Source organism: Chroicocephalus ridibundus, chromosome 1 (assembly GCF_963924245.1).
Source record: "Chroicocephalus ridibundus chromosome 1, bChrRid1.1, whole genome shotgun sequence".
In the NCBI taxonomy this organism is placed as follows: domain Eukaryota; kingdom Metazoa; phylum Chordata; class Aves; order Charadriiformes; family Laridae; genus Chroicocephalus; species Chroicocephalus ridibundus.
In genome coordinates this window covers 141,826,314-141,844,685 of record NC_086284.1, presented here as the reverse complement: position 1 = coordinate 141,844,685, position 18,372 = coordinate 141,826,314, and the positions used below count along the sequence as shown (strand labels likewise).

Here is an 18,372-nt window from a genome sequence, read left to right as displayed (position 1 = left end):
ATTAAAAATGACCGGTGATTCCCTTTCTTATCCTGTCTTGCTCCACTTTTTATAGTTATGGCTTTGTAACTTATTCTGGAATTTCAGTCACTAATCCTCAGTCAACACCTGGTCAGATCATTTCATGACCATGTGAATTCTGCCTCCATTCTGGATAACTGAATTACTTGCCACGAGACAAACATGGGTTGCATAAATCCTGATTTATACTCACTTTATTGGGGAGGCAATTTTCAACCTCGAAATCTGCTGAACTGGCGATGACTTCCCCATTGGGTGAAGTGGTATACACAAGGATCCGTGCCAGGGGAGCAATTGCCGTCTCAACAGGGAATGTCAACTGAAATGTCCCATAAACTAACAGAGAGAGAAAAAGGCTAAGCAACATACAAAATGTTCCAGTATATGCATTTTTCTTCCCCAGATAAAAAAGTCAAGTTCACTCATGCTGAACATTTTTTGTTAGCAGGGGCAGTGTCCTGGTTCCGGTGGGGATAGGGTTAATTTTCCCTGGTATTCCATGCCATGTGAGCCACGCCCACCCTGAGCTGCCGGGGGAGGGGGCAGGAAGTTGCTGCTTAAAAGCGGGCTGGGGCGTCCTGGGTCCGGCCGGTCTCGAGCGGCGGTTCCGTAATCGCGTTTGTATATTCCCCTATCCGTGTTGTTATTGTTGTTGTTTGCCTGTTCCCTTTGCTGTTCTGTTAAACTGCCTTTGTCCCAACCCAAGAGTCTTGCCTTTTCTTACGATCCTTCCTGTATTAGGAAGGCACGTGCGAGCGGCACGTGGTTCTTTGTTGCCATCTGAGGCTAAACCACGACAGGCAGGAATACTGATATGTGTATGACTACGTCTATGACTGTTGCTGAAGACACCTGCATTCAAACAGTGATCATGTTATAGCAGAATGAGTTGAGTTTGCTGGGCCTCAACATATCTTCTAGATTCTCCCCAGTTAACATCTGGCATAATTTCTTGATGTTCCCAACCCCTTTCTACCTCAAGCTCCAGGATCTTTTGCAGTCTACAAAAAATAGATGAGGGGAAAAAATATGGAAATAAGGGACTGTCGTAATGGGTGGCAGCAGTCAAGGTTGCAGAGGGGTTGAGAGAATAACTTTGCAAAGTTACTGCTAAGCAAGCATTTAGCTGGAACACCAAGCTATTGCTCCAACCACAGTGGAAAATGCCCTTCTGTGTTGAAAGACTGTTCCTAGCTGGGCCTGAGCATCATGTCACAATCTAGAGAAAGGTGACAGAACATATCTAGTTGTGATCCAGGGTGTTAGTTTAGTCACTTCTGCTAATGAGAATGCAGAACTTTCTATGAACATGCAGCACGCAAGATCTTTTACTTCCATATACTGTTTATACCCACTGCATTGTAACTCCTTCTCATAGACCTCCAAAATGTCTGCATGGTCTCACTGTTGAAAGACTTTTAAAGATGTATCATAGCCAGCCTCAGTTACTGAAGTGTGTCATCCTTGGACATTTATATGAATAAAATTAAATGTATTGGTAAGAATATAGGTATGTGTGTGCTTGCATGCTTATAAGGGAGAAACAATACCCAAAAAGTGAAGAAAAGTGAGAGACAGAAAGAAAAGGAGGCAGGTTCTTCCTGCTCACTGTACATGTGAGTCTCACAACACTGGTAAGCATCCATAATCTGAATAGGGTAGAGTGATCTGCAGAAAGTGTTGGTTTGAGGAAAAAGGGATCAAAATATTATGCATATTTTTTGTTGAATTTTCTAAAATTTTCTGGTCAAAAAAATAGCACCTGGCAGAACTCAGAGAAAACAAAACTAACCCAAGCCACTTCATTTAAAAAGATTTAATTTTGAAAATGCATCTCAATTCAAACATTGAATGTCTGAATTGAAATATTTTTTGTACATCCCCCCTGCTCCCAAAATTATCATCAGAGGTGCTAAAAACGCATAGTTCTGCTCACCTTCTCCAGGATTCACAGTGAGATCATGGGTGTCTGCTAATACAATGCCTCCCTTGGCCATCACCTGTGTGACAGAGAAACCTTCCTGTAATTGTTGCTACCAGTGCTGAAGGGAAGGAGAAAGAACGTTCACTGGGTTAACTGTAGAGCGTACGAATAGCACTACCAACTACGAGCAAAACCAAGAAGATACTAAGCAAGTGACAGACTGGAATTTACTGTGTCTTTGAAGACAGAAATAGTCACTCCTAGGAGGACCAGTGTTTCCTCATTGGTCAGACCTGGCTTCCCTTTTATACGTATTGTATATATAGATCAGGTTCAAATGCCCTTTGCCTCCGAGCACACATATGTTTGGGGCTCATATGCACATTTCTAACAATTGGAACAGACTGATGGTTGAAAGTTCTCCTCAGTTCACTCTCAGTTGCATTGCGAAACGGCCTGGAGAAAAATTTAATCAGGATTAGTTTCATAACTCACACAGAGTTGGAATAGAGGAGCACAGGCTGTAAATGAGAAGAGCTTGAATAAGATACCTGAAGTCAGGTAGTAAGCAACAGCCTGAATGCTAGCTGTAATTTCCTCATTTGCATAAAAAGTTTCCTAGTTTCCTTTTTTACAACCAAAAAGGCCTTTTATACAAGTACTTTTCATGTAGGATATCTATTCCATAGCACCATATTTTAATTTCAAGATGTGGGATCCAGGATCCACACCTGCAAAAATAAGAGTTCCCACACTGTTTGGGTTACCTGCTATATGTATATATTTAAGACCAGCTTTCCCAAGCTACCGGCATAAACAGGAATCTTGTGCTTCAATTTATTGTTAGCAGTCTTGAAAATAAGCACATGGACATCTCTACCACAAGTTTCTATTCTCTTTCTTGTAATCTCAAAGTCCCCCCGATGTTCTGTACAATCCGTCAGAACAGGAGTGTGTTCCACTGATTTCTTCTAGCTCTTCAAGGCTACTCTCATTTCTTCTGCTAGTGTTACCAAATGAGAAAGCCAGAAAAACAAATTTAAGGGAAAAGAAGTTCTATTTTAATATTCATCTGATTCTTCTTGTTCTCCCAAGCGAAATTGTGACATCATTGTTCAGTCACAGTTGAATTACTTTCTCTTCTCTGACCCCCAAAATGAACCAATTCATGGTTTTCAGTGCCAGCATGTTATAGTCTATTCCAGTTACTGTGGTATCCCAAACTTTCTATCATTGCCTGATATATGATCTCAGCTCTAAGCTTATTGGGCTTTTCTGGTGCTGTAGCTAGAAGTGTTGCTTCAGTTTCAGTGGTTAGTTGACTACCAAAGGACAAAACTGAGTAGGGGACTGCTTTCCTCCTCATCATTCATCTTCTTGTTGTAGGATGCTGGTTTCTGAACTGTGACCATATATGAACCAGAATTTGGAATGTGGGAAACTGGGAGTGGAGTATTATGAAATAAGAGTCTTGGATGGCTGCATGCAAGACAATGCTCCCTCCATCAACATTTTGTCTTCTTCTGTTCTTAATAAAGTGTGTACACCCTACCCATGTCTGCATATAGAAGACAACATGAGAAACTTTACAGAAATGTGTTTAAATCCCACTGCCACAGGCCACACTTTCAGTTTCAAACTCTCTTTACCATTATTGACTACGGACTGACCATGCAGCAGTGCTGTGGTTGCTCGTCATGGAAAGTAGCTATACGTGCCACAGTGCTCTCTGTGGCTGTAGATCAAAGTCACCACAAATAATTCTTACCAAATAATAAATGACAATTTTCTTCTGCTCTCCTATGGCCTCTGGTGTGAAGATATAGTGCACCTGGATCTCCGTGCGGGAGCCACAACTTAATGTCTCAGGCTTTGGCTCAATTTTGAGGAAACTATTACTTGGGGAGTAAAACCGACTTATTCTACGCATGCCATGCTCATATGAAGGTGTGATCCAGTCGCTGTCATAACAGTTCAGTTCAGGTTTATGATCAGCCTGATAAAGAAGAAGCAAAAGTTCACAGCTGACCAAAACCAGGTAACAAGTCACATGAAAGTCCACAGAAAAACTCTGAGTATGTTCTATATTTCCCACTCTTAGAAGAAGGTAGTGAACATGCACAGGAGACACAGAGAAGAGGGGTGACCTGCCAAGAAACTTGCTTTATCTTCTGATTCGTGGAAAGACTGATAACCCTTGGGTAGATATTTGCCCTGCTGATCACAAAGACAGAAGCTTACCCTAGTCCTTCTGCCCTGTCTTTGCCACTCACTCGGATTTCCAGGGAAACTTCCGTGAAGGTGGTAGTGTCTATGGAAAACCAGGATTGTCCCTGTTCATCTGTAGTGTAATTCCCTTTGTATTTGTCTCCATCCACAGAAATCATGATGGTTTCATTGGCGATTGGAGCATCAGTGCCATCTACCAGCTTCACCTAACAGAGCAAAAACAAACTTCATGTTTTAGACTAGAAACAGAAGACAAATCCCGAGTCTTAAAGCCTCTTCCTCCTTTTCCTCCTTGCCAGGCAGGACTTTTATCATGGAGAAGAATAAATGACATGAATGTGGAAATGTGTGGGGTGCATCCTGAGTTGTATGAGGCAGCAACTGAGAAAATTCTCAGCAAAACAATCTGATTAGCCCAGGGAAATTATCTGTCAGAGCCCTAAGTTCCTCAGTAGGTTTTAATTCCCCTGGACAGCTTCATCTGGGACCTCCACAACATATCATCTGCGTCTTGGTTCAGGAACTCTATGTTCAGGCTTGTACCTTGCCCCAGTCCTCGACTAAAGCTACATTGGAGGTAGACCGACACCCAGCTCTTTCTCCGGCTGTTCCCATCTGGTTAACTGGACTTCCTTGGTTGAGCTCAGCCCTGACTCATCACCTCATGTTGTCTGGTGATTGCTGGACTATTGGTGGAACCTGTTACTGTCACCAGCCCTGCTCTGCTCAGTCTGGTTGGGTACTGTGGGGCTGTGCCCTTGTTGATGAGGTCACTACACCTACCTATGTTGTGGTCACCCTTTGCACCTGGATAACGTTCCCTTGTGGAATAGCCCACACTTGCTGCTCCCTGATGTTATTCTCATATGTCAGAACAAGGAGCCTTTGATTCTACACTGGGCTGACTGCCAGGAGGTTCAGGGCCACATGTTGTTAAAGTGCCCTCACTGATAGTAATTTGTCTGCCTGTGCAAAGGTGGTCCATGCCATCTGCACACCACTATTGCATCTGATGGGGCTGTGCACTTGTGAATTTGCTATGCCATTCATTGTCCAGGGTCTCAGAAATTCCCTACCCTCCCAAAGAGTGGGATCCCTGGTCTGTACTGAGAGTCCAGCAGGTCAAAGCTGATTTTGCTCATGATGGATGTGATTCCACAGGAGCCTGTTCCAATCATCTCTATTCCTGAGAGAGAGCACAGTAAAGAGGAGTTATTAATGAACGGAAGCATTTCTAGACATGTCACTCCACTTTCCTCATCTTTGCCACGTCGTCCTGTTATGGCCTGCCATCACTTTGCCATCTCCACATGATACATACCTGTGCCATCTTCTGTGATCTTGCCTTGTACCTCAATGCTCATCTCATATCCCCGGCGCTGGAGCTGAAATATCTTGGTCCTTACTACACCAGAAACACACCCACGAGCATCTGCCTAAGCAGGGAATTGAGAGAAAATTGGAATTCTGTGAACAAATCAGGTGCCTTGTGGGACGGGAATAGATACCCCAAACCCAACATGCTTAAATTCTGTGACAAAATCCCAGCCTTATGTTCTAGGGCTGTCTCCAAGACCAGAACTTGTTTACAGCCTGTTTCGTAGTGTTTCATCCACACATTTTCTGTGTTCTGTGCAGTACTTGACACTCAGTTCTCCAAGGCACGCATTGGTCCCTTGTTTTCTCCTCATCTTTGCTCTTTGCTCCCTGCCAGTCCCTCCCACAGTCACAAAATTCTTTCACAGATTCTTTTCTCAGTTTGGGGGTCAATAGCAGGCACCTCACAGCTGCTAACAGGAGATTCATCACTAGTTTCAATGGGGGTCAGGATTTCAGCTGTGGGGTTTTCTTCATCAGTTCTGTTTCCAGTTTAATGACCCACCTCTTAAGAATGCCTTCTTCTGAGAACATCTGCATTTCTCCAGACAGAGGCCTACCTCTGATGTCCTACTGTCTCCCAACAGTCACAGATTTGACCTCCTTTAGGCAACATTGCCCATTACCCATAAGAAAGACCCTACATTTTAATCTTGGGACTCACCTGCCTTGTGAATTCTTCACACACAGCTTTTGCTTCTTTTCCGTAGCAATTTGAAGAAGAATGGGAAAATTTCCGGCACACTTGGACATTCACCAAACCAGGAACAGGTTTCCCATAGGTGTAGCTATAACCACAAAGTGTTAAACAATATATTAGATGATGAGACAATCAGTCAGAGAGTCACAATCAGATACAGCTCCTTAAAGACCTCTGTGGGTGACTTTCTAATATTTCTTCTTAAAGGCTGAGTAATCTGCTATTTTAATGATTCTAGTGATTACGTTTCCATCATTTCCATAGTGAGATTCTTCCATCATCCATTAGAATCTCTTCTAGGTGGGAGGTCTCTGCAGGAATGCACTAAAAGGTCGTCTGTAGAAAATTATGTCAGACGGGTGTATCCTTGTCTTACAAACTCCCTAGGGTTCAGTGAAGAAGTTGAAAGGCAACCAGGGGTTCAGGAGGAGAAATTTATGAGTTAAAAATGAGAACACTGGGTTTGCACCACCTGTTTAAGTGATGTCTGATCTGACATCTGTCAGTATTTGATGATGGTTCAAGATTGGCAGAAAAGCTCTAACTGAAGAAATGTAAAGACAGAAAGAGAAAATACACAGTAAACCGGGAGGAGAGAGCTGCAGGTTAGTTTGGCATCATCTTCTAAGGAACATAGAGAAGACCCTTCACTTTCACTTTTCAGGCCAAGAAGCAGGCTCAGGTTTGATAGGGTGGAACAAGCCTGCACTAGATGTCTGGGAAAAATATGAAAAGCCTTCCCCAAGTTTCTTTCAGCCCTCAGCAGAAAGGAGGAGTGAAGAATGAGCGAGAGAGATTTACTCCAGCTCTGTGACTCACAGACCACAGACGGACACTGGAAGCTCCATGTCCTTAATAGTGATCATCTTGGGCAGCTTCACCAGGACCTCGTACTTGGGCAGCACTAGATGGGAGAGAGAAAAGTCTGATATGAGAAGAGGTGAAGGAGAGTGGTGTACCACACAGCAAGCCAAACACAGAGCCAGAATCATCTTAATACTAACCATCACCTCTCTGTGGTCTGCAGTACAGCTCTGTCACCCCCTCCCTAGATTTTCTCAGCCTTCACCACCGTTTTGGGTTAAATGGGAATTTACGGAGGGTTGTAGCCCTTACCTTCCCCCATTTGCAGCACATGCTTATGCAATCCCATATGCCCATTCAGAAGGACACACTGGCCCTGCGTGTTGTGTTCTGTCTTTCACAATACATAATTTGCAGCTAGGACTTGGAATAGCACATTCACCACCTGTGTCATTTACCACATTGAAACAGCTCGAATCATTGATTCTCTCTGCCTGTTTCTTATTGCTCTGGAGATACGAAGCTGATGTTAAGCTCACTAATATGTAGCACGTGAAACTTTATTGCATATCCAGACAGTTCTAGGGAATCTAGCCACAGATTCTTGGGTCTATATTTTCAAGTGGACAAGGCAGCCACAAGGCCTGATACAAAGAGCAGCAAGTAAAAGACATATTTTACTCCTACGTTACATCCCTCTTCTCCTATTGCACCCTGCAACCCTAAGCTCCCAACTACTCAAGTCCAGGGCCGGACTGAAGCATGTAATGGCCTGCTTCCAGGCAGTGCACCTGAGGATTTTTTCACAGTGCGAGGAAATAAGAGCAGGGAGGGTGCACACCCAGACCCAGGAACTGGAAAGCATCCCCAAGTTACACAGTTTAGACATACATTTGCCTCTAGGATGGGAGGCAAATTTTCAACCCCAGGCCTCAAAAGGCTGTAGGAGAATTAGCAACAGGGGAGATCCATGGGAATATGACTAAAGAACAAATAAAAGAAAAATTAGTTTAGTGTGAGGCTAAGAAAGGGACATGCATCTATGATTTTGGGGGGCGTTCAGAATGATCTTGTGGGAGGAGGCACAGCCCATCTGTCACCATGGCAGGCTGAAGCCTATAACCTGGTTTGTGATCTCATTATTCACCATGTTCATACTAACCACCATGCCTGACTTTGTAACAAATAAACCTGCTCCCCTGGACTCCAGTGACAATCTTCTTTGTGTCTGCATCCTGCTTGTTCCGGAAACGGCAGGTTCTGAGCAATGCGCTGGGTCATTTGGGCTCCACGTACAGCTGGGGGAAGCCTGGGAGCGCGGAGCGCAGGCCAAGCAGCCTCCTCAAACACCCACAGCTGAGCCAGAGTCTACCTGTCTACAAACATCTGAGAAGTTTTATTACAGAACTGGGGGTTAGAGTGCTCCCTGGGGCAGCACATTTCTCCTTCCTCGGTCTCTACTACCAGACTGTTTGCATCTGCTTGTAACAGTTGTGGAGTGTTCCTCTTCAAACTAAATTTTCTACCAAACATATATTCTAAGCTTTTGCAGAAACAAGGAAGAAGAGGAAAGAGAGGACTACAAGTGGAGAAATGGAACTGATGATGAGAGGCGCAAAACGGTCACCAAAATACTGTCATCTTTTGCTCTGTATCTAGTGCTACTGGGAACAAGCTCCTGGACCGAAAAGCAACCCAAATGAAGTCAGCTGAAATCGGTGCCACAAGCCATACACAGGAAGCCTGTCAGACCGTGTACTCCCAAAAACATTGTGGGCAAATACAAGCTCAGGCACGTTGAGAGATGCTGTAAAGTAAGCAACCACCTCTGATATGCAGCACCTTCTGGGTCAGCCCCTCTGAACCCCGTTGCCTATGTATTCAGTCCCTCCCTTCCCCATGCCATTCCCAGGAAATCCCAAATCAAGAGGTCACAGTAAAAGGCATTGCCGTCAGCCCCCACTTGCAGCCCATACCTCCTCTCCTTACCGTATTCCTCCACGCTGAACGAGTGCTCCACATGGGATGAGTAGCTCTTCTGCACGACTATTTTGTAGGAGCCTTGGATGGGTTCTGAAGTGAGGGGGAAGGAGAGCTGCGTAAAGCCTGTCTCTAGTTCCACCCCTTGCCATTGGTACACACGGTTCCTCTGGGGGTCCTGCAGGTAAGGAATAGCTCAACGTCACAAGACAGAACAGGAGGCTCCCAGGGACAGAGCAGTGGAGGGCCCAGTAGATATATATATCCCATCTGGGAAATGCCTAGCTGTAGTTATTCAATAATCTGTGAGGATCTGTGGGTGCTTACCTGTCAATTCTGCATAACTAGCATGCAAGAAAGCTTTTTAACCCTGGAGGTCCTCTGCCGTCCCTCCCTCAGCATTACCTGCATGCTTATGAAGGATGGGGCCAGGAAGCTAGGAAAGACAGACTGGCAAGGTAACAAGACAAAGAGATGAAAAGCAGGAGTAAGTGGAACAGGGGAAGAAAGGAGGGAAATTTCAGTCTCCTTCACTTGCCATACAGCCTGCTAAAATTTTTTTTTTCCATGCCTGGAATAGAGACTGTCTGAGTACCAGCGCATAATCTGCTGAGGAATGACACATCTAATCTACCTATGGGACTGAGAAATGTACATGTGCAAGAGTCCAAAGCTTGTGGTAGGGCAGGGGAGTGGAGACAGGAACAGAGGAAAGTATATCCCATATATGTACATCCAGCTGAGACCTCTCCCATCTTGTCTCTCCTCACTCCTAATGCTGGAGCTGAAATCTCATCACTACTACGGCTAAGTATTGCTCATTATGAACGGACTAGCGACAGTCTGTGCCCCAAATTCTTCAGCTTAGCCCCACATTTCTTGTAGAACTCACTGAATCATTGCAGTGGTGCTGCATAGTTTGATGCACCCTCCCCAGGCTCCTCAGCAGGATGGTTAATGTTTACAGTCTTTGATTTTCTTCCTGCGCTTTGCATTGTACCTTGGCTGTCACCAAAAGTCTATTTACTCTAGATAGGTATGTGACTCAAGGTATGTGACTGTATGCATTTACTTCACTGAGATTTTATCTCAGGGCTTAGGGAAAAGGGGATGTGAATGACATGCCCCAGTTGGCGGTAACCAGTCAGAGGCAGAAGAGCAGGCCTTCTTCCCAGGAAGCACCCCGAGAGGAAGGCACAGTCAGTAAAACACATGCCATGGCTATGACCAAATCCTCTTCATCATTGTACTTCAGTCCTGCTGAAAAGCTCACCACTTATTGTGAGAGACACCACTGGGCTTCCTTGGAGGAGGAATTCAAGGAAATGTTTGCAGCTGGGCTTGTGAACTCATCATTTCTGTGATGTATTTGTAGGTAAGACCTGAAAGTCAGATTGTTTGGTTTTCCTCAGAAAGTTTTTTGTTTTTTTAAATGACAGAAGCGATAGGTCAGAATAAGAACTGAGAAATAGTAGGCTCATACTAACTTCTGCCTTTTGGCTGACTATAATGAATTAGGGATGTTAAGGGTGTGGACTGATGAACATTTATTTCCTTAGCACTGCTGACTTTAAGCTGCAGCCTTTCTTCACTCCTGTCACCCTTTCCTTTGGGACAGTCCAAATTTCATGCAAGCATGTGGTAAACTACACTGAAGGATCAGATCTGGCCAAAAAAAATACCCTAGAGAAAAATGGTGAATTTGCTGCCAGATGAGTTTCCCAGTCTACCAGACTGCCTTGTAGACACCTGTGAAAGCCAAACAAAGGGCAGTGCTGGACCGAGAATGAGCACTGAGGAAGGCAGAGGTGATGGTGGGGATGGGGGACAAGGCCTACATAAACTGGCTTAAACAACATGGACCAATACCATGCCTCACAGGCTGGATCTGAAGATGGAAGATGGCCTGCCCAGCGATTTCAAATTGAAGCCTTTCATGGTACTGACACAAAAAAGGTTATGAAATTATTCAGCTTGTTAGGCAAAGGCATATGGGATTTCTGGAGGCAGTGGGTAGGATTTAATTCTTCTTTTTCCTTTAATGAAATTCCTGAAATTCCTCAGTCAAATATCATCTCATTGAAGGGGAAGGGACATGTTCTACAATCCCCTGGGAGAGCCTCAACAGAAGGTAGTTCTGAGATGTTCTCCTCCACCTGCTATCCCACACCACACACTCTCTTACTCTTCTTTCTCCAAATATTCACAGATTGTCAGTGGCCCACCAGCCCTGCAGCTCTGTTCTGGAAATTACCTGAGGGGAAGAGAGAGTGACAGCACTCTGACAGGAGGGTAGAAAAGAGGAGTGTAGCCCATTTCTGGCCCACCTTCTGCCTCCCCTGTTGTGACAACACTCCCAGCTCTAGAGAATGAAGACTGCAACCCCAAGCAGCAAGAAGCAATGCCAGGACTGACTACATAGCATCCATAATAATGCAAACCAACTTAAGATCTGTGCACACTAATATCAGCATTGTTTGTGCTGCTATCAGGGTCCATCACCAGGTCCTTCCCATCAGTTTCCTACTAGAAGATGTCCCAGATACTAATTGTAAGTTCTGGTTTCTCAGCTGAAAAAGTGGGTATTTGGATCATTGACAGAAACATCCTTCCTATTAACTTCTGTCTATCACTGAAATTCAACTGTTTAAAAAAAAAACAACAAACAACCAGACAAAAGGGCATGCTTGGGAAGATAGGGGATGTCTACTTGCATAATTTTATGTCTTTAGTTTTGCTACTTTAATGCAGTTCTATGGTTTCAGCCAAACTTGGCAGACAGAAAATCTTAGTTCTGCTTGGGAAGAGGAATAAGCCATTCTGATATGACCTCTAGGCAAGTGTAATCCTGTTCACAGCATGGCATGCACTGATTGACTATTTTGGTGCTACGTCACATTCCCCAACCAAAGAACCATTGTCGGAATTTATTTTGATGCTCAACTACTCAGTCTTCCTTTACACAAAGGAAAAAGGTCATGTGCCCATGTTTTTCCCTTCCATCTCCGTCTGAAAACAACACTCCTGGAGACTACTGTCTCTGTGCCTGCACATTCTGCTGAAATAATATACATGTAGTTAACCACTCACCTGAACATAGACAAGTGGAAACTGTAGGGAAAGAACAAAGGAAAATCAGAGTTAGAAATACGGGTCACGTATGGACGGAAGTAATTTCCAGATTTAGACTGAGGGGCAGAAAAACAACCTTCTAAGAAGTCCTTTGGGTTCTCCCTTTTCTGTGCTTGCTCTGTTTCCATAGTAGAGACCAAACTGTCTGTCTTACCACGGTATGAAAATGTGATGAAGTAAGAGTTTTCAAAGAACTCATCTCAATGAGAAACTGAGTGCCAAATAATCTAAAAGGTGGACTTACACTCATGACCAGTTCCTTAAAACCGAGTCCTTGTCATGCTGCTCTCTCTGCCTCTAAGCATGCGGTTGCAGCTGTTTCCAGAAACATCTGCACATCTGTCACTTTCGATGGAAACTTGTCCCACCCATTTTTTCAGTAATGACATCTCTGTCTATGTGCTTAGCCACATACATTCCTTTGCAAATCTGGTTTTAAACACCTATATCCCTTTGAAAAAGGGGGATGGGTTTCTCAGTCAATAGAGACAGATGGAGTGTGTCTCAGAGTAGGCGACGGAAAGGGTCAGGGATGGTGAGAGCAAGAAAGGATCATATGCTTTAAAGTCTGTCTTCAGTGTTTCTGAATGACAACAGTAATAGTGTTAATTGGGAATTAAGCCTCCTGTTTAACAAAGAATTATGGCTCTACCTTCTCATTCAGCGGGTAGAAGTCTTCGTCCAGAGAAACGATCCGAAACAGAACTGAAGGGTGTAACGGAAAAGAAGGAAATTCCACTGTTAAATTTGTAGCCATTACCAGGAAATGTCAGTGTTTCCATAATTTATAACTCAGACTCATTCCACGGATCAACAGGCTGTGAATTGAGATCTCTAAGTTATGGAAGCAATTACTTCAGCTCTTTCTCTTGCAGATGGCGAGAGGCAGATAAATTTAGAAGGATAATCAGGTCTTGGCTGAACTGAATTGTCCCTTGGGAGTGCCAGTCCTGCTTTGTTGATTCAGGTGCAGCCAAGGGAGATTATGCTTTGAAGTCATCCCAGATTCATGTCTCTAGTTGAGTAGAATGAATCTGAGCCTGTGCTTGGAGGATGGAGAATAGGAATGATGAAGGTACCACATGCCCTAGATCTCAGCTGACACAAATAAGATTTACTGAGCACTTTAACTCCTCCCATGAAGAAGTCCGAAAAGCTTAATAAAAGTATGGGGCCTCTAGGGAATGAAGACTGTAAGATTTTCTGCTGTCAGAGTCAACACCAAGCCAATTCCCTGTACCTGTCTGTCCAGGCTTGTAGATAGGTTTGTCTGTCTGGACGAAGACTAGGCTTTCAGAATTCTGGACCAGCACCGACTTGCGGCTTCTGAACTCCAGTGTCGCCCCCTTCACCATCACAGTGAGAAATGCCACGGATGTGCTATTGGATTTTGGAAGCTAAGGAAAACAAAGAGGATAACTGCTTTACTGATTGACCCTGTTGCACTAAACCTTTGAAGGATGGAGTATTAGCTAGGTCCAAAAGTTCCCTAAAAGGACACCAAAGACTCAGTGCTGGAAGGAAGAGAAAAAACATGATTTTCTAATATGAACTTGGAGGGATTGTCTCCTCTGTCTCAAGAAAAACTTCTTTTTCCTTCAGGAATTGTTGCAATGATAGATCTTCTCCATTTCCTTGAGGTTTTTTCATGCCTCCTCTTCTTCCAATACTGAAAGTCTTTTCCCTTCCTTTATTAATACACTTTCCTTAGAGAAATATGGAATCTGATCTTGTTCCATCCTATGATATATCAAAATGGAAATCAACCCAGATTCATTATTTAGGGGGTGGGACCAGTTGCTTACATTACTCATCAATGAGCCTTCTGCAGGAAACAATCATGAATAAGCTCCAGAAGGAGATAAATGACCTCATGGACCTCACTGTCTTTAACCGTTCCCCAGCTTCTATACTTCTCGTTCTACTTCCCTATTTTTCCTCTGAGATCAAACAAACATGCGGCGTGTTCTGCTTTAAAGTCGGTCAAAATTCTAGGATGGAGGATCCCAGAAGAGTTCGCTAACCCTTGCATGCACAGAAATACCATGTGGGACACAGAATTGGTAATGGTGGGAAATCATTCCTCATAAGGCTACCACAGTCAATTTTCTACATCAAATTCATTTTTTTGTTTGGCTTAGCTTAGAAGTCTCTGATTGTCTTATGTGTCTTATTTCTCATTTCTGGATGGTTTAGATCTACTATCCCACATCAATAAACACAAGGGATGAGCCCACATGGATGAGGTACTCACAGAGAAAGGGATGCAGGTGAACACGTCCTTCTCCGACACCACGTCATCAATCAAGCTCCTGTTTTCCCCTTGATACTCGAGTGTGGCGCTCAGTGTCACAGACTCATTCAGGTGGGTCAGCTGAACACAGACTTTCTCAGAAGAATCAGTGTGTATCAGAAAGGGCAGCAGCACCATATACTGCCTTAGGAAGAGAGGGAAGCAAGGATCAGGAGGATCAGAATTGTGAAACGGTTTTAAGGAAACAGTATTAAGTGAAAGTAAATTAACAAATCAGCATGCATAATCCATTACTGTCCCTGGGCATTGCAGTGCACATACACATGAGCATTCATTTTATTTTGGGTTTATACATATTAAATTGCCTAACTAATTAGCCTAAAAGCAGGAAAATGCTTGCTGTAGAAGGAACAATTTCTATGCTAATAGAGAGTCCTTTACAAAGGATGTGTTGTTCAGCTTCACAGCAGGGAGTAAGGACGGTGTGAAAGGTTCCAGGCTGTTAATTGATTTTTGTATATCCCACAATCTCCTATTGAGACTCAATGGCATTAGCTAAAAAAGGTTGAAAATTCAGCAGTTTTAGGGTTGAAAAAACCACCCACTTGTCTGGCGGCTCCTGTCTTTGCCTATCCAGGTTTTCAAATCCTTCTCACGCTGAGCAAAAATGTGAGTGCTTGCAGTTTGGGATCTTATTAAGATGAGTACACAAAGGATTTCAGAGAGTAGTGGTTTACTGCAACACAAGTGTACTTGCATCTTCAAAGGGCTTTTGACAAAGGTCCCTCACAAAAGACCCTTAAACTAAGCTGCCATCTAATTAAAGGGATCATTTTACTAATTTTTTACTAATAAATGAAATTATTAATTCTGACCTGGTTTAATCGTTTAAAAGATAGGACACAAAGGTTAAGAACCAGTGAAAATCTCCGAAGTCTGTGTTGCGACCCCTGTTGTTCAGTACATTTCTAAATGATCTGAGAAGTACCATTTTCTGATAAGTGTCCAGGGAAAGAAGATACCTAAAACTGACTTATATTTTTGTGGAAAACATTTGTCATATGGTGAGACTGTGTAACAGAAATGGCAAACAAACTGTTCATAAGGGGAAAACCATCAATAGAGGAATAAAAAATTACCCCAACAGTATATATGCTATCGTATATATCCTGTATCACTAAGTGGGCTATTACCACTCAGACATGAGAACCGTTCACTCTTGGAAAATCCTTGTTCAGCAATAAGCAACAAATGGACCATAAGGAACTGTGCAGAAAGGAACAGAGGACAAATCAGAACACATCATTTTGCCATTGTTAAATTGCATGGTACTTCCACATCTCCCATATGGTGTGCATTTAAAAAATGGATTTAGCAGAAAAGACTCAGTCAATGACAGCAGAGATGATCTGGAATGATTTCCATAGGAGGATACACTACATAGGTTAAGACTCCTGCTTGGAAAAAGGCAGGACAGAAAGCCGTAAAGTCATGGTGTGCATAAAAGAAAGTATGGCTTGTTCATCACCTGTGACAATGCATGTAGTAAACAACACCTGGTGAAAATATTAAGCAGCTGGCTTAAAAATAGAAGGAAGCAGAAACTTTTTCACTAGCGTACGAAATTAAGCTGAGGAACTTAGTGCTACCAGGTGCTGTAAAATCCAAATGTACAATTCTGGTATGGCCAGCTTGTGTGCTCTCAAGCAGCCCAAGAAGGACACATATAGCCAGGCTGCATTAGGTGACAGAAAGCAGACGACTATCCTGGGTGAGGAACAAAAGGAGCCAGCAGGTGCCACTGAGTTGGATAATTAGGGCCTTATCTGTGTGTCCAGCCAAGTTCAGGCCCTTCAAAGAAGCTGTCACTCCCTACCTGCCGGTAACTCTCCAAAGCATATGGTATGTGACCTATGGCACCAGCTACATAAAATTTGGTATACGGCTCATAAGGGCGAGAAGATCAGCTACTCCTGATATTATCAAAAATGTCATAGGTAAATTCACTGCCCAGAAATGGCTAGAAAACATAGCAGCACAGGTGTAATCCTGGCCACTTTAAGACCTTGAACCTCTGATTGATAGAAGCTCCATGAGGCTACAGCAGATGGGAAACTAATTTCCACAGTACTTGTCTTGCTCCTCTACTCTTGTTCTACAGCACCTACGACTGGCCACCAACACAGGCAGAAGACAGAGCTAATGTAGTCCCCTGGTCTGATATAGGACCATTTTTATGGACCTGCTATTGCTTTTTCCCTGCGCACATTCAGGCTATCCAGATGCAGCAGCAGGAGGTTCTGGTGGCAAGTCAGTCTGCAGGGTATATTAGTCACTACATGCATGGGAGGAAACCTGTGGTCAGAACTGCTCATACCACTTTTCCATGGGCTCTCCAGTGAGGAAGGCTAATGTGCACCTTGATGGATGGTGCCAGCCCTGGGGAGAGAGATAGCTGGGCCCGTCCAGAGCTACGTTATTGCCTGGGCTCTGAGCTTTTGGGAAATCCTAGAGCTACTGTGGAGGCAGTGGGACCCAGGCAGTACCTCCAGTTCCCTCACCACTAGGCAACGGGATAAAGCGTGGCAAAGGAGCCAGCCGGCAACTCTGGTCAGTGCATGCTGCTGCAGCAGGAGTGAAAGGAGGGTGCTCCAGCCACCCAGAGTGTGACTTACAGCCTGTGACTATCTGCCTGCTCCAGTGCTCCCCTTCCTCCGCAGCTTTCTCACCGCAGCTTCACCCTGTGCCTGCTTCCCCTAATCTCACTTCCCCTGCCCCCTGTCAATGGCACTGGCAATCCGACTGTAACATCCAGTCTACCCAAGGGACAGCGTGACCTAGTTTGTGGGGAATTTGGCCTCATTCCTCTTCCTGTTCACTGTTCTGCTGAAATTTTGGCCGACGCGCAGAACTTCCCCCTACACTGGCTTCCCTGCCTTTGAAACAAGGATATGAAATACGCTGTTTATAGACCTCTCTTTAGCTGTTTTGGGATGTGTTGGTGAAAAGAGCTAGAGGAATTAAATTGCTGTGAGGGTTTTAAATAACTTGGGTCACAAAGTCCATGTATAGACATTCCAGGACAAAAAGCATCTGGGCTGCCAAAAGAGACCTCAGCAGCCTCCCTGCAAGCAACGGAGTGTTTTGAAAACAGAGGCAGTGACTCTGTCAGAAGCAGGCAACAAGGAGGGATAGGAGACGCTAGAGAAAGTGGCTGAGGCAAAAATGATGAGTTTGTCTACACACAGAAGGTAATACTCTAGCCTAAGATGGACTAATGTCTGTGTGTTGACTCTCAGCTACTTCCTGGAACAAACACCCAACCAAAGAAGCCAGTGAATTTCATCAGCTCCGTCAGTCGAAATCCACACCTGCTGATTCATGTGCCATCATGACCTAGCATTTCTGACTATATGCAGCATATTCCCAAGCACGTACGCTGCGTTGTAAAATAGCTGGCATGCACAACCACGTATCAGAATGGGAGTGCGATACTGATTGAATGATACCCCCTATTGGTTTCTTCCAGAACAGATCTAGAGCAAGAAAAAAAAATAATCTTGCTATCAGTATCTTACAGAATCATAACATTTTTGGTTGCAAGGGATCTCTGGATGTCTCAAGCCTACCTTCTCTCCTGCAACAAGACTGTTCCGAAGGACTTCACAGATGGAGTTCCCACCATCTCTCTGGGTCACCTGGTCCAGTGCTGCACTAACTTGATGAATAAGTGTCTTTCTAATATATAGTCTGAACTGTAATTGTGTCTCCTGTGCAGCTGGCCACATCTGAAACAGAAATAGCAGCAAGAGCTGCTGCTCAAAGAAGCTATCTCCCTACTTGTGCTGGGCACAGGGAGCAAGCCTTGATTGGAAGCTTCGTCTTCAGCTCAAGGGCGACTTCCCTTCTGTGTTATATACAGCGTCTGATCTACACTCTAGCACTTAAAAC

At 44.1% G+C, this 18,372-nt stretch overlaps 1 protein-coding gene across 2 annotated transcripts in view; it reads right to left on the bottom strand.

Annotated features, from left to right (window-relative positions):
* The window catches only part of LOC134525485 (alpha-2-macroglobulin-like), a 42,147-nt gene that overhangs the window by 22,128 nt on the left and 1,647 nt on the right, over positions 1–18,372 (bottom strand). The window contains exons 2-14 of one of the 2 annotated variants that reach the window (XM_063356389.1): positions 14,422–14,605; positions 13,408–13,564; positions 12,820–12,872; positions 12,126–12,146; positions 9,045–9,213; positions 7,071–7,155; positions 6,216–6,339; positions 5,496–5,610; positions 5,251–5,360; positions 4,219–4,380; positions 3,714–3,941; positions 1,958–2,021; positions 215–357 (exon numbers count right to left, since the gene is read on the bottom strand). In XM_063356389.1, the coding sequence (XP_063212459.1) occupies positions 215–357; positions 1,958–2,021; positions 3,714–3,941; positions 4,219–4,380; positions 5,251–5,360; positions 5,496–5,610; positions 6,216–6,339; positions 7,071–7,155; positions 9,045–9,213; positions 12,126–12,146; positions 12,820–12,872; positions 13,408–13,564; positions 14,422–14,605 (1,615 nt within the window). The remainder of the gene's footprint in view (positions 1–214; positions 358–1,957; positions 2,022–3,713; positions 3,942–4,218; positions 4,381–5,250; positions 5,361–5,495; positions 5,611–6,215; positions 6,340–7,070; positions 7,156–9,044; positions 9,214–12,125; positions 12,147–12,819; positions 12,873–13,407; positions 13,565–14,421; positions 14,606–18,372) is intronic. The other variant, XM_063356399.1, reaches the window with a different exon arrangement.